Raw genomic sequence first — 18,710 nt, 5'->3', positions numbered from 1 at the left:
AAACCCTCAGATTGTTTCTCAGAGTTCACAGTCTCTCATTGTTTGTCCCCCCCTCCAATTTCCCCCAACTCCCTTCTCCTCTCCATCTCCCCATGTCCTCTGTGTTATTCCTTATGCTCCACAAATAAGTGAAACCGTATGATAATTGACTCTTTCTGCATGACTTATTTCATTCAGCATAATCTCTTCCAGTCCCATCCATGTTGATCCAAAAGTTGGGTATTCATCCTTTCTGATGGAAGCATAATAATCCAAGTATATATGGATCATATCTTCTTTATCCGTTCGTCTGTTGAAGGACATCTTGGTTCTTTCCACAGTTAGGCAACTGTGGTCATTGCTGCTATGAACACTGGGGTACAGATGACCCTTCATTTCACTACATCTGTATCTTTAGGGTAAATACCCAGTAGTGTACATAGGGTCATAGGGAAGCTCTATTCTTAATCTTTTGAGGAACCTCCACACTGTTTTCCAAAGTGGCTGCACCTACTAGCATTTCCACCAACGGTCTAAGAGGGTTCCCCTTTCTCCACATTCTCTCCAACACACGTTGTTTACTGTCTTGTTAATTTTGGCCATTCTGACTGGTGTAAGGTGGTATCTCAATGTGGTTTTGATTTGAATCTCCCTGAGGGCTAGTGATGATGAACATTTTTCCATATGTCTGTTAGCCATTTGTATGTCTTCACTGGAGAAGTGTCTGTTCATGTCTTCTGCCATTTTTTAACATGATTATCTGTTTTGTGTGTGTTGAGTTTGAGGAGTTCTTTATAGATATTGGATATCAGCCCTTTGTACTGTCACTTGCAAATATCTTCTCCCATTCCGTGGGTTGCCTCTTTGTTTTAATGACTGTTTTCTTTGCTGTGCAGAAGCTTTTGATCTTGATGAAGTCCCAAAAGTTCATTTTTGTTTTTGTTTTCTTTGTCTTTGGAGACATATCTTTAAAGAAGTTGCTGTGGCCAGTGTTGAAGAGGTTACTGCCCATGTTTTCCTCTAGGATTTTGATAGATTCCTGCCTCACATTGAGTCTTTTATCCATTTCAAGTTTATCCTTGTGTATGGTGTAAGAGAATGGTCCAGTTTCATTCTTCTACAAATAGCTGTCCAGTTTTTCCAGGACCATTTATTGAAGAGACTGTCTTTTCCACTGTATATTTTCCTGCTTTGTCGAAGATTATTTGACCATAGAGTTGAGGGTCCATGTCTGGACTCTACTCTGTTCTACTGGTCTGTGTGTCTGTTTTTATGCCAGTACCATGCTGTCTTGGTGATCACAGCTTTTTAGTAAAGCTTGAAATTAGGCAATGTGATGCCCCCGGTTTTGTTTTTCTTTTCAACATTTCCTTAGCAATTCAAGGTCTCTTCTGGTTCCATACAAATTTTAGGATTGTTTGTTCCAGCTTTTTGAAAAATGCCGGTGTAATTTTGATCAGAATGGCATTGAAAGTATAGATTGCTCTAGGCAGTATAAACATTTTATCAATGCTTATTCTTCTGATCCATGAGCATGGAATGGTCTTCCATCTTTTTGCACCTTCAATTTCTTTCATGAGTGTTCTGTAGTTCCTTGAGTAAATATCCTTTACCTCTTTGGTTAGGTTTATTCCCAGGCGTCTTATGGTTCTTTGTGCTATAGTAAATGGAATCAATTATCTAATTTTCCTTTCTGTATTTCCATTGTTAGTGTATAAGAAAGCAACTGATTTCTGTACATTGATTTGTATCCTGCCACATAACTGAATTGCTATATGAGTTCTAGTAGTTTGGGGGTGGAGTATTTTGGGTTTCCCATATAAAGTATCATGTCATCTGCCAGGAGAGAGAGTTTGACTTCTTCATTATCAATTTGAATACCTTTTATTTCTTTTTGTTGTCTGATTGCTCTTGCTAGGACTTCTAGTACAATGTTGAACAAGAGTGGTGAGAGTGGGCATCCTTGTCATGTTCCTGATCTCAAAGGGAAGGCTGTCAGCTTTTCCCCATTGAGAATGATATTTGCTGTGGGTTTTTCATAGATAGATTTTATGAAGTTGAGGAATGTTCCCTCTACCCATATACTTTGAAATGCTTTAATCAGGAATGGATTCTGTATCTTGTCAAATGCTTTTTGTGCATCAACTAAGAGGACCATGTGGTTCTTGAAAGTGGACATTCTTATATGGCCCTGACCTTAGGGGGAAAGCTCTTGGTTTTTCCCCACTGAGGATGATATTTTCTGTGGGTTTTTTGTATATGGCTTTTGTGATATTGACATATGTTCCCTCTATCCCTATGTGACAAAGAGTTTTTGTCAAGGAAAGATCCTGTATTTTGTCGAATGCTTTTTCTGCATCTATTGACATGACCATATTGTCCTTGTCCCTTCTTTTTTTTTTTTTAATTTGATGTATCACACTGATTGATTTGTGGATGTTGGATCATGCTTGCAGCACAGGAATTAATCCCATTTGGTCATGATGAATAATCCTTTTAATGTACTCTTAGATCCTATTAGCTAGCGTATTGGTGAGAATTTTTGCATCCTTCTTCATCAAGGATATTGATCTGTAATTCTTTTTTTCTGATGGAGTCTTATCTGGTTTGGGGATCAAGGTAATGCTGGCCTCATAGAATGAGTTTGGAACTTTTCCTTCCATTTCTACTTTTTTGAAAAAGTTTCAGAGAATAGGTATTAATTCTTCTTTAAATGTTTGGTAGAATTCTGCTGGGAGACCATCCAGCCCTGCACTCTTGTTTGTTGGGAGATTTTTGATTACTGGTTTGATTTCTTTGCTGGTTATGGGTCTGTTCAGATTTTCTGTTTCTTTCTCTTTCAGTTTTGGTAGTTTATATATTTCTATGAATGTATCCATTTCTTCCAGATTGCCTAATTTGTTGGCGTATAATTCCTCATAATATTCTCTTATAATTGTTTGTATTTCTTTGATGTTGGTTTTGCTCTCTCCTGTTTCATTCATGGTTTTATTAGTTTGGGTCATTCCTCTTTTCTTTTTAATAAGTCTGTCTAGAGCCTTATCAATCTTATTAATTCTTCCAAAGAATCAACTCCTAGTTTTGCTGATCTGTTCTACTGTTGTTTTTGTTTTTGTTTTTGTTTTCTGTATCATTGATTCCTGCTCTATTCTTTATTATTTCCTTTTCCTACTGGATTTAGGCTTTATTTTGCTGTTCTTTTTCCAGCTCCTTTAGGTGTAGGTTAGGTTGTGTATTTGAGACTTTTCTTTTTTCTTAAGAAAGGCTTATATTGCTATATACATATCTCTTAGGACTGCTGCATCCCAACGGCTCTGAATTGTCATGTTTTCATTTTTATTTGATTCCATGATTGTTAAAAATTCTTCTTGCAGCACCTGGGGGGCTCAGTTAAGCATCTTCCTTTGGCTCAGGTCATGATACCAGGGTCCTGGGATTGAGCTCCACAAAACAGGGAGCCTGCTTCTCCCTCTCCCTCTTTCTCACCCTCTGACTGCTGCTCCCCCTGCTTGTGCTCACTCTCCTTCTTTTAAATAAATACATCTGTGGTCTAAAAATAGCTGTAATTTCAATCATTAAATAGTAATTTCAATAATTTTTATACTGGTTGAGACCCAATTTTTGACCCAGTATGCGATCTATTATGGAGAATGCTCTATGTGCACTTGAGAAGAATGTGTATTCTGCTGCTTTGGGATGGAATGTTCTGTATATATCCATGAAGTCCACCTGGTCCACTGTGTCATTCAAAGCCCTTGTTTCCTTGTTGATCTTTTGTTTAGATGATCTGTTTATTAATGTCAATAAGGTGAAAGTCCCCTACTATAATTGTTATTATCAATGTTATTATCAATCTTTTTTTTTTCAGCATAACAGTATTCATTATTTTTGCACCACACCCAGTGCTCCATGCAATCTGTGCCCTCTATAATACCCACCATCTGGTACCCCAACCTCCCACCCCCCCACCACTTCAAACCTCTCAGATTGTTTTTCAGAGTCCATAGTCTCTCATGATTCACCTCCCCTTCCAATTTCCCCCAACTCCCTTCTCCTCTCTAACTCCCCATGTCCTCCATGCTATTTGTTATGCTCCACAAATAAGTGAAACCATATGATAATTGACTCTCTCTGCTTGACTTTTTCGGTTGCCAAACTGTGGAAAGAACCAAGATGCCCTTCAATAGACGAATGGATAAGGAAAATGTGGTCCATATACACTATGGAGTATTATGCCTCCATCAGAAAGGACAAATACCCAACTTTTGTAGCAACATGGACGGGACTAGAAGAGATTATCAATGTGTTTCTTTAATTTTGTTGTTAATTGGTTTATATATGTGGCTGCTCCCATGTTAGGAGTATAAATATTTAGATTTCTTTTTTTTAAGATTTTTATTTATTTACTTGATAGAGAGAGATCACAATTAGGCAGAGGGGCAGGCAGAGAGAGAGGGGGAAGCAGGCTCCCTGCTGAGCAGAGAGCCCAATGTGGGGCTCGATCCCAGGACCCTGAGACCATGACCCGAGCCGAAGGCAGAGGCCTAAACCACTGAGCCACCCAGGCGCCCCAGGAGTATAAATATTCATAATTGTTAGATGTTCTTCTTGGATAGATCCCTTCATTATGATATAGTGTCCTTCTTATCTCTTATTACAGTATATAAGAATGGCTACTCCAGCTTTCTTTTGATGTCAATTTGCTTGAAAAATTGTCCTCCACACCTTCACTTTCAATCTGGTGGTGACTTTGAGTCTAAAATGATTTCCTTGTAAGCAGTATATCAATGGGTCTTTTTTTTAAATCTGTTTTGATACCCTGTAACTTTTGATTGGAGCATTTAGTCAATTTACATTCAGAATAATTATTTTTTAAGATTTATTTATTGATTTATTCGAGAAGGAAAGAGAGAATGAAAGAGAGCATGAGAAGGGGAGGTCAGAGGTAGGACCAGACTCCCTGCAGAGCAGGGAGTCCAATGGGGGAACTCAATCCTGGGACTCCAGGATCATGACATGAGTCAAAGGCAGTTGCCCAACAAACTGAGCCACTCCAGGTGCCCCATAATTATTTTTTACTCTCACTCATAACACAATCAGAAATAAAATATTTTTGTATAAAAAAAGAATAATTGTTGAAAGATATGAAGTTAGTGCCATTGCAGTACATGTAAGGTCACTGTTTCTATAGACTGTCTCTGTTTCTTTCTGGTCTTTGTCATGTTTGGACTCTGTCTTTGTGGATGGGATATTATTTCTTACAGGGTTGGTTTAGTGTTCACTAATTCCTTTAGTCTTTGTCCTAGAAACTCTTTATGTCTTCTTATATTCTAAATACCACCTTTGCTGGATACAGTACTTTTTGCTGCATATTTTTCCCATTTAGCACATCAAATATATCATGCCAATCCTTTCTGGCCTGCCAGGTCACTTGGACAGGTCTGCTGTCCACTTTATGTGTCTACCCTTGTAGGCTAAGGACCTCTTGTCCTAAACTACTTCCAGGATTTTCTCTTTATCTTTGAAATTTGGAAGTTTCACTATTATATGCAAGGTATTTTTATTGATTTTGAGGGGGATTCTTTGTGACTCCTGGACTTGAATGTCTGTTTCCTCTCCCTGATTAGGGAAGTTCCCAGCTATAATTTATTCAAATAAAGCTTTTGTCCTTCTCTTCTGCTCTTCATCTTCTGGGACCCTTATTATCTGGATATTATTTCACTTTATGGAATTGCTGAGTTCTTGAGGTCTCCCTTCATGATCCAGGTGTTGTCTTTCTTCTTTGCAGCTTCATTTTCCATCATTTTGTCTTTTATATTAACAATGCTCTCTTCTACCTCATTTATCCTTGCTGTTAAAGCCTTAATTTATGACTGTATCTCAGTAACAGCATTTTTAATTTTGACCCCATTGATTTTAGTTCTTTTATTTCTATATTTCTATAATAGGAGATTTTCTAGTGTCTCTTATGCTTTTTCCAAGCACAACTACTATCTTTATAATCATTATTTTAAATTCTAGTCCAGACATATTACTTATATCCTTTTTTAAATTAATTAATTTATTTTCAGAAAAACAGTATTCATTATTTTTTCACTACATCCAGTGCTCCATGCAATCCGTGCCCTCTATAATACCCACGACCTGGTACCCCAACCTCCCACCCTCCCACCACTTCAAACCTTTTTGATGAAATCCCTGGCAGTATTACCTCCTGTTTTTTGCTTTTGTTTTTGTTTTTTGAGGGGTTGAATTCCTCTGCCTAGTCATTATATGCAGAAGAGAAAGGAGGATAGAAAAAAAGAAACTAGCAAAAACTATAACAACAACAAAACCTTTAGGAAGTGTTTCTGGTGTATGGTGTGTACACTCTGCTGTTGTGTTTTGCCTGCTCTTTCCCACTGGTCCTTCCTCTACAGAGTTCCCACTTGCTTGTAGTGGAGAGTGTTTGGACCTTTATGTAGCTGTGCTTTGATTTGTCAAGATAAGTCTCTTGGGGTACCTGGGTGGCTCAGTGGGTTAAGCCTCTGCCTTCAGCTTGGGTCATGATCTTGGGGTCCTGGGATCAAGTTCCACATTGGACTCTGCTCAGTGGGGAGCCTGCTTCCCCTCTCTCTCTGCCTGCCTGTCTGCCTACTTGTGATCTCTGTCTGTCAAATATAGAAATAAAATCTTAAAAAAAAAGATAAGTCTCATGTGTGCCACCTCTCTTCCTCCAACTGTGTATATTGTTTCCTTAGTCCTCAGCTCATCTTCCTCATCATTTAAAATAGTTAAATATGGGGCGCCTGGGTGGCTCAGTGGTTTAAAGCCTCTGCCTTCGGCTCAGGTCATGATCCCAGGGTCCTGGGATCGAGCCCCACATCGGGCTCTCTGTTGAGCAGAGAGCCTGCTTCCTCCTCTCTCTGCCTGCCTCTCTGCCTACTTGTAATCTCTGTTTGTCAAATAAATAAATAAAATCTTAAAAAAAATAAAATAGTTAAATGTTGGTCTAGTTGTATTTGAAGGACAAGGCAATTTCATGGTCCCCCTACTACTCTGCCAGCTTAACTTGGCCATTCTGCTTCCTTTTCTACGTATCTCACCACATCAGGACTACTTTCCATGCCCCTACTTGATCCAGACTCACATTCTCCATCCTCTTGAGCATTCCAACACTCAGAAAGAGGGTCTGACTACTCCCTCTTCCTGAAGTCTGGATGTCTTTGGGTACAACAACTGCCTTGTCAAAATTCTAGGGTATAGAGACTATAGAAAATATTCATAGATGGGGAGAATGGAGGCATAGAAAAATGAAACAAATTACCCAAGATACAAAGCAAGTAAGTGGCAGAGTCCAGGACTTTTAATTTCTAGTGTAGCTATTTGAGGCTAGAATACTTTTGCTAACAATGATAAAATTATTATTATAATGTTACTTAAAATATGTTTATAATTATACCACTATAATTAATTATCTAATTATGACACTCTTCTCATTAATAGTAAAAATAAAAGAAATGTTAATTATGGAAGCTACTATTTCTTGAGTGTTTACTCTCTGTCATATATGGTGCTATGGGCTTTATAAACATCATCTCATTGGATCCCCCAACAAATTTCTGGGTCTGGTATAATCACACATTTTACACATAATAAAACAGGCTTAGTGGGGGTAAATCTCCTTGTTCTAGGTATATTGCTAGTAAGTGTAATTGCCAGAATTTCAGTCTATTTTCAATCTAATTTCAAAGCTTATATCATTAACCACAACACTATAGCTCATATGTATATCTACAATACAGAGTAGAAAAAATAGTTTTAATAGAATTTAAAAGTGAATAAATGGAAGTCTTAAATTTAGTTTAATAGCATCACCAATAAAAATAATCAGTTGATCTAAAAGCAAGCTCTAGTTTGACAAAAATTCAAAGAAACAGATATTGAAATAGCTTTGGTTGTCCACAAAGCTCAATAGGACCTGGACTGTGATATGGTTAAAGTACCATTTTCTACAATGGCTTATTGCAGTGTTAGCAGAGTACTGTCTACAGTAAGAGAAGTGAAAATCCTGAGTCTTTGATTCAGGTTTTGGGCTGTTCAGAAGAGAACTACAAGAATGGGGAAGGATGAGAAACAAGAGAAGTGGCCATGTCCATTCTGGAGATTAACAGACTCATCAGGAGTCATCCCCATGTTCTCCAACTCTCTAAAGTCCTGTTCTGGAAAGGAGGGAGCAGGCTTCTCTTTCCTGTGTTTCAGAGAAAGAACTCTGAGATCAGTTAGTGGGCTGGGAGTTAGAGGAAGGCAGGTTGCAGCTCAGAAAGTAAGGTTTTTCTAATTAAAAATTGTTCTTACCATGAAGTAGATTACCTGCTCTTTAATGGAAACATTTAAGTAGAGGCTAGAGGAGAATTTTCATTTTTTAAGAAATTTATTTATTTATTTATTTGCCAGAGAGAGACAGTGAGAAAGGGAACACAAGCAGGGGAAGTGGGAGAGGGAGAAGCAGGCTTCCCACTGGGCAGGAAGCCCAATGCAGGGCTCAATCTCAGGACCCTGGAATCATGACCTGAGCCGAAGGCAGATGTTTAATGACTGAGACACCCAGGCACCACTAGAGAAGAACTTTTAGAAGTGCCTTACTAGAGATTCTTATTCCTGAGATAACTGGGATGGGGTAATTACTAGGTAGAACCATCCCATGTTGATATTCTCTGTGTTTACTTTAAAGGGACCATTTTGAGTGCGGTATAGCTCTTCTTCATAAGTCAAAGTTGCTGATCTCATCATATATGTTCTAAATATCTTCTAATGGCAACTTGTTCTCATCTTCTCTCTCCCCAGGTGTCACCACTGTTCTCACCATGACCACTTTGAGTATCAGTGCCAGAAACTCCTTACCTAAAGTGGCATACGCGACGGCCATGGATTGGTTCATAGCCGTCTGTTATGCCTTTGTATTTTCTGCGCTGATTGAATTTGCCACTGTTAACTACTTCACCAAGCGGAGTTGGGCTTGGGAAGGCAAGAAGGTGCCAGAGGCCCTGGAGATGAAGGTGAGCTACAGCAAGGGTGGGGGCTGAGAAGCACTCCCTGAGAGAACTGTATTGGAACCAGGAGTGGGCAGCCTGCAGCCTGTGGGAACTGGCCAAGGCTGTGTGCTATTCACTGGGGTCATCAATCCAATTCTCAACTGGAGTGCTTCTTGGCAATGTGGAGTGTTTGCTGGGGGCAAAAGAAAGAGGGTTTGTATCATGGAGGGTTGATGTCTTGTGATGAGGAACTGACCCTAAGTATGATACTGCTAGAATCATGGAGAACACATTTTACTTATAAAGCCATCCAGAAAAGTGCACAGTCTCTAGGGCCAATTCTGCACTTCACTTTTCAGTATATTCCCACTACATTCAAACTAAAGTGATCATTGTTCCTTCTGGGTCTCTGCTTAACTTTTTATTCTCTACCTAAACTATTCTTTTTTTTTCCTGCCTTGTGAAGATCTACTCATTCTTTTTTTTTCCCAGCTTATTCTTCAAAACACAGATTAAATGATATTTTCTCCATAGAACCTTTCCAAGAATCATCTGGATAGTTTTAGCTTTTCCTGTGGTAGGAGAAGTGTGCTCCTATTATTATAATCTTGTATTTGTATTAGAGTTGTTTATCTGCCTCCTCATTAGACTGAACATTTTGAGGGCAGGGGCTTGTCTACATCATCTTCTTAACTAGCCAGTATTCTTGCACAGCACCTGATTCATAGTAAAAGCTGAATAAATGTTAGTTGGATTGGTTGAGAGATGGGAAGGAGGAAAAAAAAAAACAATAAGCCAACTAGAGATGGTAGGAATAAAACATAAATACTGTGAAATCAAGATTATTGTCCTTGGCTGCTTTAAAAGAGTTCAGATCTCTAGATCTAGATGAAGACTATCCAAAGATGCTAAAAAGAACTGGCAGATGTGGTCCCAGAACCATTCCAGTACTATGAAGAATCATGGAGAAGAGAAAAGATAATGAAGATTTTCAAACTGGAGGAAAAGATATATTTCATAGAATACAGACTGGTGAGTTGGCAAAATTTTAGACTAGATTTTCACTACTTAGATAGAATTTATTAAGTCCTTGGTATAAATTATGAAGAAATAAACATATTTCTACTATTATATCTATCATAGGAAATTTTGGGTTGATATTATTATTATACTTAGCATAGTTGTTACCTTTGTATCCTTAAAATATATTAATCCATCTAATACTTGATTTGTCATCTATGAACAAGGTCTATTGACCCCTCACACACTACAAAACAGGGAAATTAGTATACTTACCTTACCTCTCACCTCTGTCCTTGTAATTTCCTAACTTTTATTTATTATGCTATTTCTGCATTGTCAAACTATTATTGTGTTGTCAAGGCTTACAGGATTTACATGTTTTTATGGAGCCAGCCATAATACCTATAGTCAATTATGTGTATTTCTACATTTAAATGGATAAAAGGACTATTTTGTAAAGATGGCCCATTTTTCCTTTCATTGCTTAGTTACCTTAAGGCTATCATCTAGAATATTTTTTAAGGCTCATGGGAACAATATTTCCTACGATATTACATGTATAGAATTATCTGTCAATTATTTATACTTGAATTGTAGTTGTGCTGTTGTATAATTCATGGGTCCTATTCTCTCTCTGATGTCCATATAGACATTGATTGCTATACTCACGTCTATCACTGTTGCTATGAAGATTTTTTTTTTTTTTTTGCTATGAGGAATTGTTTTTCAAGATTCTCTTTATTTATTTGAGAGAGAGAGAGAGAGGATGGGGTAGGGGCAGGGGGAGAGGGAGAAGCAAGCTCACCACTGAACACAGAGCCTGATGCATGGTTCAGTACCCAAACCCTGAGATCATGACCAGAGCCCAAGCCAGATTCTTAACCAACTGAGCCACCCAAGAGACCCTGTTATGAAGAAATTTAAAACCAGCCTGAGAGTCTCTTACACAATGGAGGACTTGATTTTATGGCCTAGAAGCCCATACAAATGTATCTTTTATTTATAAATTCTAGTTTCTTTTCAAGGATATATCTTGATCTATCTGTATGAATTTTTTCCTAGGACTCCATGCAGGGTTTTTTTCCCAAGTATTTATTTAAATTCCAGTTTGTTGACTACAGTGTAATATTAGTTTTGGGTGTACAATTTAGGGATTTATCACTTAATCACTTACATACAACACCCAGTGTTCATCACAAGTACCCTTCTTAATGACTATCACCCATCTAACCCACACCTCACCTTACCTTCCTTCCGGTAACCATCAGTTTGTTCTCTATAGCTGAGTATCTGTTTTATGGTTTGCCTCTCTTCCCCACCTTGTGTTCATTTGTTTTGTTTCTTACATTCCACATATGAGTTAAATCATGGTATTTGCCTTTCTCTGACTATTTCACGTAGCATACTACACTCCAGCTCCAACCACATCATTGTAAATGTCAAGATTTTGTTCTTTTTATGGCTCAGTAATATTCCATTGTATATCACTTCTTTTTTTAAACATTTTTAAATTTAATTATTTAACATTTAGTGTATCGTTAGTTTCTAATATAGAGTTCAGTTATTCATCTGTTCATATAATAGTGCTCATTATATCACATGCCCTCCTTAATGCCCATCACCCAGTTACCCCATTCCCCCTCCCCTCCTGCAACTCTCAGTTTGTTTCCTTAGTTCAGAGTCTCTTATGGTTTGTCTCCCTCTCTGATTTTACCTCATTTTATTTTTCCCTCCCTTCCCCCATGATCCTCTGGTTAGTTTCTTAAATTCTGCACAAGGGAAACAATATGATAATTGTCTTTCTCTATTGACTTATTTTGCTTAGCATAATATTCTCTAGCTACATCCACATCATTGCAAATGTCAAGATTTTGTTATTTTATTATTGCTCAGAGATATTCCATTGTGTATATATACCACAACTTCTTTATCCATTCATAAGTTGGTGAACATTTGGGCTCTTTACATAATTTGACTATTGTGGACATTGCTGCTATAAACATTGGGGGTGCATGTATCCCTTACAATCAGTATTTTTGTGTCCTTTGCATAAATACCTAGTAGTGAAGTTGCTGGATCATAACTTTCTGAAGTATCTCCATGCTGTTTTCCACAATGGATGCATCAGTTTGTATTCCCATGAATAGTGTGAGAGGGTTCCCTTTTCTCCATTCTCCCCAACATCTGTTGTTTCCTGCTTTATTAATTTAAGCTATTCTGACAGGTGTGAGGTGATATCTCATTGTGGTATTGATTGTATTTCCCTGATAATGAGTGATGTTGAACATCTTTTCATGTGTCTGTTAGCCATCTGGATGTCTTCTTTGGAAAAGTGTCTATTCATGTCCTCTGCCCACTTCTTAACTGGATTATTTGTTTTTGTATTGGGTTTGATAAGTTCTTTATAGATTTTGGATACTAGCCCATTATCAGATATGTCATTTGCAAATATCTTCTCCCATTCTGTAGGGTGCCGTTTAGTTGTGTTGTTTCCTTTGCTGTACAGAAGCTATTTATTTTGATGAAGTCCCAATAGTTCATTTTTGCTTTTGTTTCCTTTTTTTAAAATTTATTTTTTGTTTATTTTCAGCATAACAGTATCCATTATTTTTGCACCACACCCAGTGCTCCATGCCATCCGTGCCCTCTATAATACCCACCACCTGGTACCCCAACCTTCCACCCCCCACCCCTTCAAAACCCTCAGATTGTTTTTCAGAGTCCATAGTCTCTCATGGTTCACCTCCCCTTCCAATTTACCCCAACACCCTTCTCCTCTCTATCTCCCCATGTCCTCCATGCTATTTGTTATGCTCCACAAATAAGTGAAACCATATGATAATTGACTCTCTCTGCTTGACTTATTTCACTCAGCATAATCTCTTCCAGTCCCGCCCATGTTGCTACAAAAGTTGGGTATTCGTCCTTTCTGATGGAGGCATAATACTCCATAGTGTATATGGGCCACATCTTCCTTATCCATTCGTCCGTTGAAGGGTGTCTTGGTTCTTTCCACAGTTTGGTGACCGTGGCCATTGCTGCTATAAACATTGGGGTACAGATGGCCCTTCTTTTCACTACATCTGTATCTTTGGAGTAAATACCCAGGAGTGTAATTGCAGGGTCATAGGGAAGTTCTATTTTTGATTTGTTTCCTTTGCCTCAGGAGAAATATTTAGTAAGAAGTTACTATGGCCTAGATCAAAAAGGTTGCTTCCTGTGTTCTCTAGCAATTTGATGATTTCTTGTCTCACATTTAGGTCTTTCATCCAATTGAATTTATTTCATCCATTTTGAATTTATTTCATCCATTTGAATTTATAGTGTAAGAAAGTGATCCAGTTTCATTCCTTTGCATGTTGTTGTCCAATTTTCCTAAAACCATTTGTTGAGAAGATTATCTTTTTTTCCATTGGATATTCTTTCCTGCCTTGTCAAAGATGAACTGACCATATAGTTGTGGATTCATTTCTGTTCCACTGAACTATGTTTGTTTGTTTGTTTCTTTTTTTCTTTTCTCTTCTCTTTCTCTTTCTTTCTTTCTTTCTTTCTTTCTTTCTTTCTTTCTTTCTTTCTTTCTTTCTTTTCTTTCTTTCTTTCTTTCTTTCTTTCTTTCTTTGCCAGTACCATACTGTCTTAATGACCAAGGCTTTGTAATATAACTTGAAATCTGGAATTGTGATGCCTCTAGATTTGTTTTTATTTTTCAAGATTGCTTTGGGTATTCAGGGTCTTTTGTGGTTCCATATAAAATTTAGGATGGTTTGTTCTAGTGCTATGAAAAATACTGTTTGTATTTTGATAGGGATGTCATAAAGTGTATAGATGGCTTTGGATGGTATATAACTTTTAACAATTCTGTTCTTCCGGGGGCACCTGGGTGGCTCAGTGGGTTAAGCCGCTGCCTTCGGCTCAGGTCACAATCTCAGGGTCCTGGGATTGAGTCCCGCATCGGGCTCTTTGCTCAGCAGGGAGCCTGCTTCCCTCTCTCTCTCTGCCTGCCTCTCCATCTACTTGTGATTTCTCTCTGTCAAATAAATACATAAATCTTTAAAAAAAAATTGTTCTTCCAATCCATAAATATGTAATATTTTTCCATTTCTTTGTGTCATCTTCAATTTTTTTCATCATCATTTTATAGTTCTCAGAGTACAGATATTTTACCTCTTCTTTTTTTAAATTAATTTATTTATTTTCAGAAAAACAGTATTCATTATTTTTTCACCACACCCAGTGCTCCATGCAATCTGTGCCCTCTATAAAACCCACCACCTGGTACCCCAACTTCCCACCTATTTTACTTCTTCAATTAGGTTTATTCCTAGGTATAGTATGGTTTGGGGGTACAATAGTAAATGGGATTGATTCCTTGATTTCTCTTTCTGCTGCTTCACTATTAGTGTATAGAAGTACAACAGATTTTATATATTGATTTTGTATCCTATATCTTTACTGAATTCTTTTATCAGCTCTAGTGATATTTTTGGTGGAGTCTTTGGGTTTATTTCTTTTTGCTGTCTAAATGCTTAGGCTAGGACTTCCAGTACTATGTTAAATTACAGTGGCAAGAATGGATATCCCTGTCTTTTCCCTGACCATAGAGGAAAAGCTCTCAGTTTTTCACCACTGAGGATGATGTTTGTTGTGGACTTTTCATATGTGGCCTTTAATAATGTTGAGGTATGTTCTCTCTATCTCCACTTTGTTCAGGGATTTTATCATGAATTGATGTTGTACTTTGTCAGATACTTTTTGGCGTCTATTGAAAGGAATACATGGTTCTTATCCTTTATTTTATTAATGTGTTGTATCACATTTGATTGGTTTACAAATATTAAACCATCCTTATAGCACCAGAATAAATCCCACTTGATTTTGGTGAATGATACTTTTAATGTACTGTTGGATTTGATTTGCTAGTATTTTATTGAGAATTTTTGTATCCCTGTTCATCTGGAATATTGACCTATAGTTCTCTTTTATAATGAAGGCTTTGTCTGGTTTTGGAATTGGGGTAATATTGGCCTCATGGAATGAATTTGGAAATTTTCCTCCCATTTCTACTTCTTTTAGAATAGTTTGAGAAGAAGCCTATAGATTCACAATAGTCTTTGTTTTAGGAAAGCTCTAAGAAAGCATTCCTAAAATGTATCTGTGTTCTGTTCTCTTCCTAAAAGCACAGAATTATATATATATATATATATATATATATATATATATATAATCATAGAGCTTTCTTTGTCTTCCATATCTATTGTTTTTCTCTAATAATTTTTAACTGGTATTTTCAGTTTCACTTTGCTCATTTTTTTCAAGCCTGTCTTCTCTGTCTCTGACCATTTTTACCAGTGCCTATTCACCTTCATTTTTGTGGTAGTATTATTTTTCCTTATATTAATTTTATAATTGTCATATAATTTGGCATATTTTTTATGTTTTTTATGTTTGCTTTTTCATGTTGTTCCACAATTCTTTATTGGTAATTTCCCCCCTTTTTGCAACATATTTTGCATTAGTACCTTTTTTTTTTTTTTTTTTTTGGTTTTCAATTATTACATGAAGTTGCATTAGGGGAATTCTTTACTAGCCCTGCAATGTGTGACAGTATCATTTTGGGGAGGGACTGAGAGAATGAGTAGGACAGTACTGAGTAATTGAGGCTAATTAATTTGAGCATGATCTGTTATCTATAAAATTCTTAGGAGTACTCCTCCTTGTAGTTTTGTTTCTGCTTCTAGCTATCAAGAAGTTTTCCTTGCTCATGGGAAAGTCTTCTATGTATGGTTCAGAGGTGTCAGTGTGTGTTTGTATGTGTATGCATGTATGTGTAGTATTATATCATTTAATTATTCTAGTCTCCACCTCCTCTGCCACTATATGGTAGTCAAACAACGTTTCAGGTTGTTCTCACTACCGGTATGAAGACTGATTTTGTTTCAGAATGGGGTCATTTGTTTCCTCACTCAGGTTATGCCATGCATCTTTTAGGACTCTGTTCCTAAAATTCTATTCTGGTCTGAATTCCAGAGTAAGAGACATCCCCAGTGTCTTCTATACTCTGATCCAATTTTTTCTGCCTTTGGAAGTCCTTACTTTTTGGGATCAGTGTTAAAAATGCTTTCACATTTCATCAAAACTGGAGTTTGATTTTTATCCATTTTCCTTATTCTTATAGTTTTTACTTTGTTCTAGAGAGGAAAAGGAAGAAAATATATCCTTACTCTGACATATTAAAATGAAAGTTTTCTAGAATATATTATTAAACAGATGTTTTACAAGCAAGTAACACTATTTACTGATATCTAGCATGAATCCACTAAGAAGAAATTGTGCCAAACTAGCCTTAAAAAATTGCATTAAAAGTTTATTAGACTGGTAGACCAGGGAATATCATAGACTTTGTCAAGACATCTAACTACTTTGGGGCGCCTGGATGGCTCAGTGGTTTGGGCTGCTGCCTTCGGCTCGGGTCATGATCTCAGGGTCCTGGGATCGAGCCCTGCATCGGGCTCTCTGCTCCGCAGGAAGCCTGCTTCTCTCTCTCTCTCTCTCTCTCTGCCTGCCTCTCTGCCTACTTGTGATCTCTGTCTGTCAAATAAATAAATAAAATCTTTAAAAAAAAAGACATCTAACTACTTTTATTTTTTATTATTTTATTCATTCTTCATGAAGAAGAAACAACAGGTGAAAAAAAACAGTTCAATTGGGCTGATGTCATTGGTTGGCTAATTAAAGTCAAATAGAATTGATTGATGAATCAGTGTCAACCTGAATGGATGTTCCTGTGAATAGCCCATAGGGGTTCATCTTTGATCCCTTCCTCTTACATGTTGTCATCAATAATTCAAATTTGTAAGTTGACATTAATGAATGTTGGTTGGAGAAGATTATCTTCTGAATTACGAATCAAAAAGAATTTCTAAAGTTTGAGAGAACAGGCTGAAAACAAGAGATTAACATTAGCTGAATCAAACAAATTCTTATACATAGATACAAAAAAACATTAATTCTTGATAGTGAAACTTTTTTTTAAAGATTTTATTTATTTATTTGTCAGAGAGAGAGAGAGTGAGAGCGAGCACAGGCAGACAGAGTGGAAGGTGAGGCAGAGGGAGAAGCAGGCTCCCTGCAGAACAAGGAGCCCGATGTGGGGCTCGATCCCAGGACGCTGGGATCATGATCTGAGCCGAAGGCAGCTGCTTAACCAACTGAGCCACCCAGGTGTCCCGGATAGTGAAACTTAATAATAATTTCCCATTATAAATAGGACACTGAGATATAGAGAAAAACAAAATTTAATATAAGCCTTGTATCTGGTATAACTTTCAAAAAGCCAAATTAATTTGAGTGTGGGTTAAGAATTACCTAGAACAAGTGAGATAATAAGCCCTTTTTATTCTATACTGGTTTAGCCATGTTTGAAGCATACTGTTCCAGTTTGGTTACTATAATGGAGAAGGGATACATATCTGAAGGGAATAATCTATCTAATTTCAGATATCTGAAAGGCTGTTATGTATGTCTTTTGAAAACTGCAGTGGACTTTTTTTTATGGCTAAGAAGAGGTACAGGAATGGTTTGAAGGCAGAGAGAGAACTAGAATAGATTAATATGAGACTTCGGATGTCAAAAATGATGACCATTTCTCCAATTCCAAGGAATGCTGAAAATAAAAAACGGACAAAAAGAATCATTTAAACTCTTCTTCAAAAATGGTGATATCAGTCTTTTTCTTTAGTCCCTCTCCATTGTCAATCCATTTAAATTATCTAAAAGAATACAATTTTGAGATTTGGAAAAAGAAAACAAAAGCTACAGAACACAGAACAATGGATCTTTAGTGTGAGGGTGCTCTACTTTTTCTATACTTTTACAATGTAAAGGAACTAACACTGAGAACTGCTGACCCACAGAAAAAAGATGAAGTGCTTTGAAAATAAGAAATATTGGTATCTAATTTATCTATAGCAAATTAATCTATACCAATTAAATTGCTATCTAATTGATAACTAAACTCAGTTTGGTTTTTTCCTACTTTAGAGAAACATTAAACCTTATTTGATTTATAAAGCTAGAATAGATTTAAAACTAGTATAAGTGATTTAAAAATTTATTTCTGAGATGTATTATGATTGGAGATTAGAAAAAATGTTAGAGGAGAGATTATAAATGAAAGGAAAAGACGGAATAGATGGGAAAAAACACCCTCCCTTACAAATGAAGACAAATGACTACCTTATAATTACATTCTGAAAAATAGATGAACTGTGGGCTTCTGAGGATCAACTACATGTGTTTATCACTGCTTCCTCTGACAATCCCACTAAAATGAGAGTAAAGAAATAAAATAGGTATAAATAAGCACCAGGAAAACTGGAGAAGGGATTTCAGTCAAACGAGAGATTTTAGTACATTTTTTAGAAGAATGAATGTGGAAAGAGAATAAGAACTAATCTATTAAGCTACAGTAAGATAGAACCCTAAAGAAACTCAGGGTTGGAGGTGCTTGGTATAGCAGAGAATAAAGCAGCTAGGGATATTGGTTAAAATCTGTGTACAGAGTAGTCAAGATCTCAGAGTTTTTGTAAAAACTCATCGTGGAAGAAACAGGGATAATTTAGGGAATTAAAGAAAATTCTATATTTTATATTTATAAATAGATCCATAAAACAATAAGATACTAATATAAAAGGA

The 18,710-nt window shown here is 36.8% G+C and overlaps 1 protein-coding gene across 2 annotated transcripts in view; it reads left to right on the top strand.

Moving 5' to 3' along the window:
• The window catches only part of GABRA3 (gamma-aminobutyric acid type A receptor subunit alpha3), a 388,210-nt gene that overhangs the window by 347,307 nt on the left and 22,193 nt on the right, over positions 1 to 18,710 (top strand). For both annotated transcript variants that reach the window (XM_059158037.1, XM_059158036.1), the window contains one exon: positions 8,806 to 9,017. In XM_059158037.1, the coding sequence (XP_059014020.1) occupies positions 8,806 to 9,017 (212 nt within the window). The remainder of the gene's footprint in view (positions 1 to 8,805; positions 9,018 to 18,710) is intronic.

This window comes from Mustela lutreola, chromosome X (assembly GCF_030435805.1).
Source record: "Mustela lutreola isolate mMusLut2 chromosome X, mMusLut2.pri, whole genome shotgun sequence".
Taxonomy (NCBI): Eukaryota; Metazoa; Chordata; class Mammalia; order Carnivora; family Mustelidae; genus Mustela; species Mustela lutreola.
The sequence above is the reverse complement of the archived record's forward strand: the minus strand, read 5'-3'. Positions and strand labels throughout refer to the sequence as shown.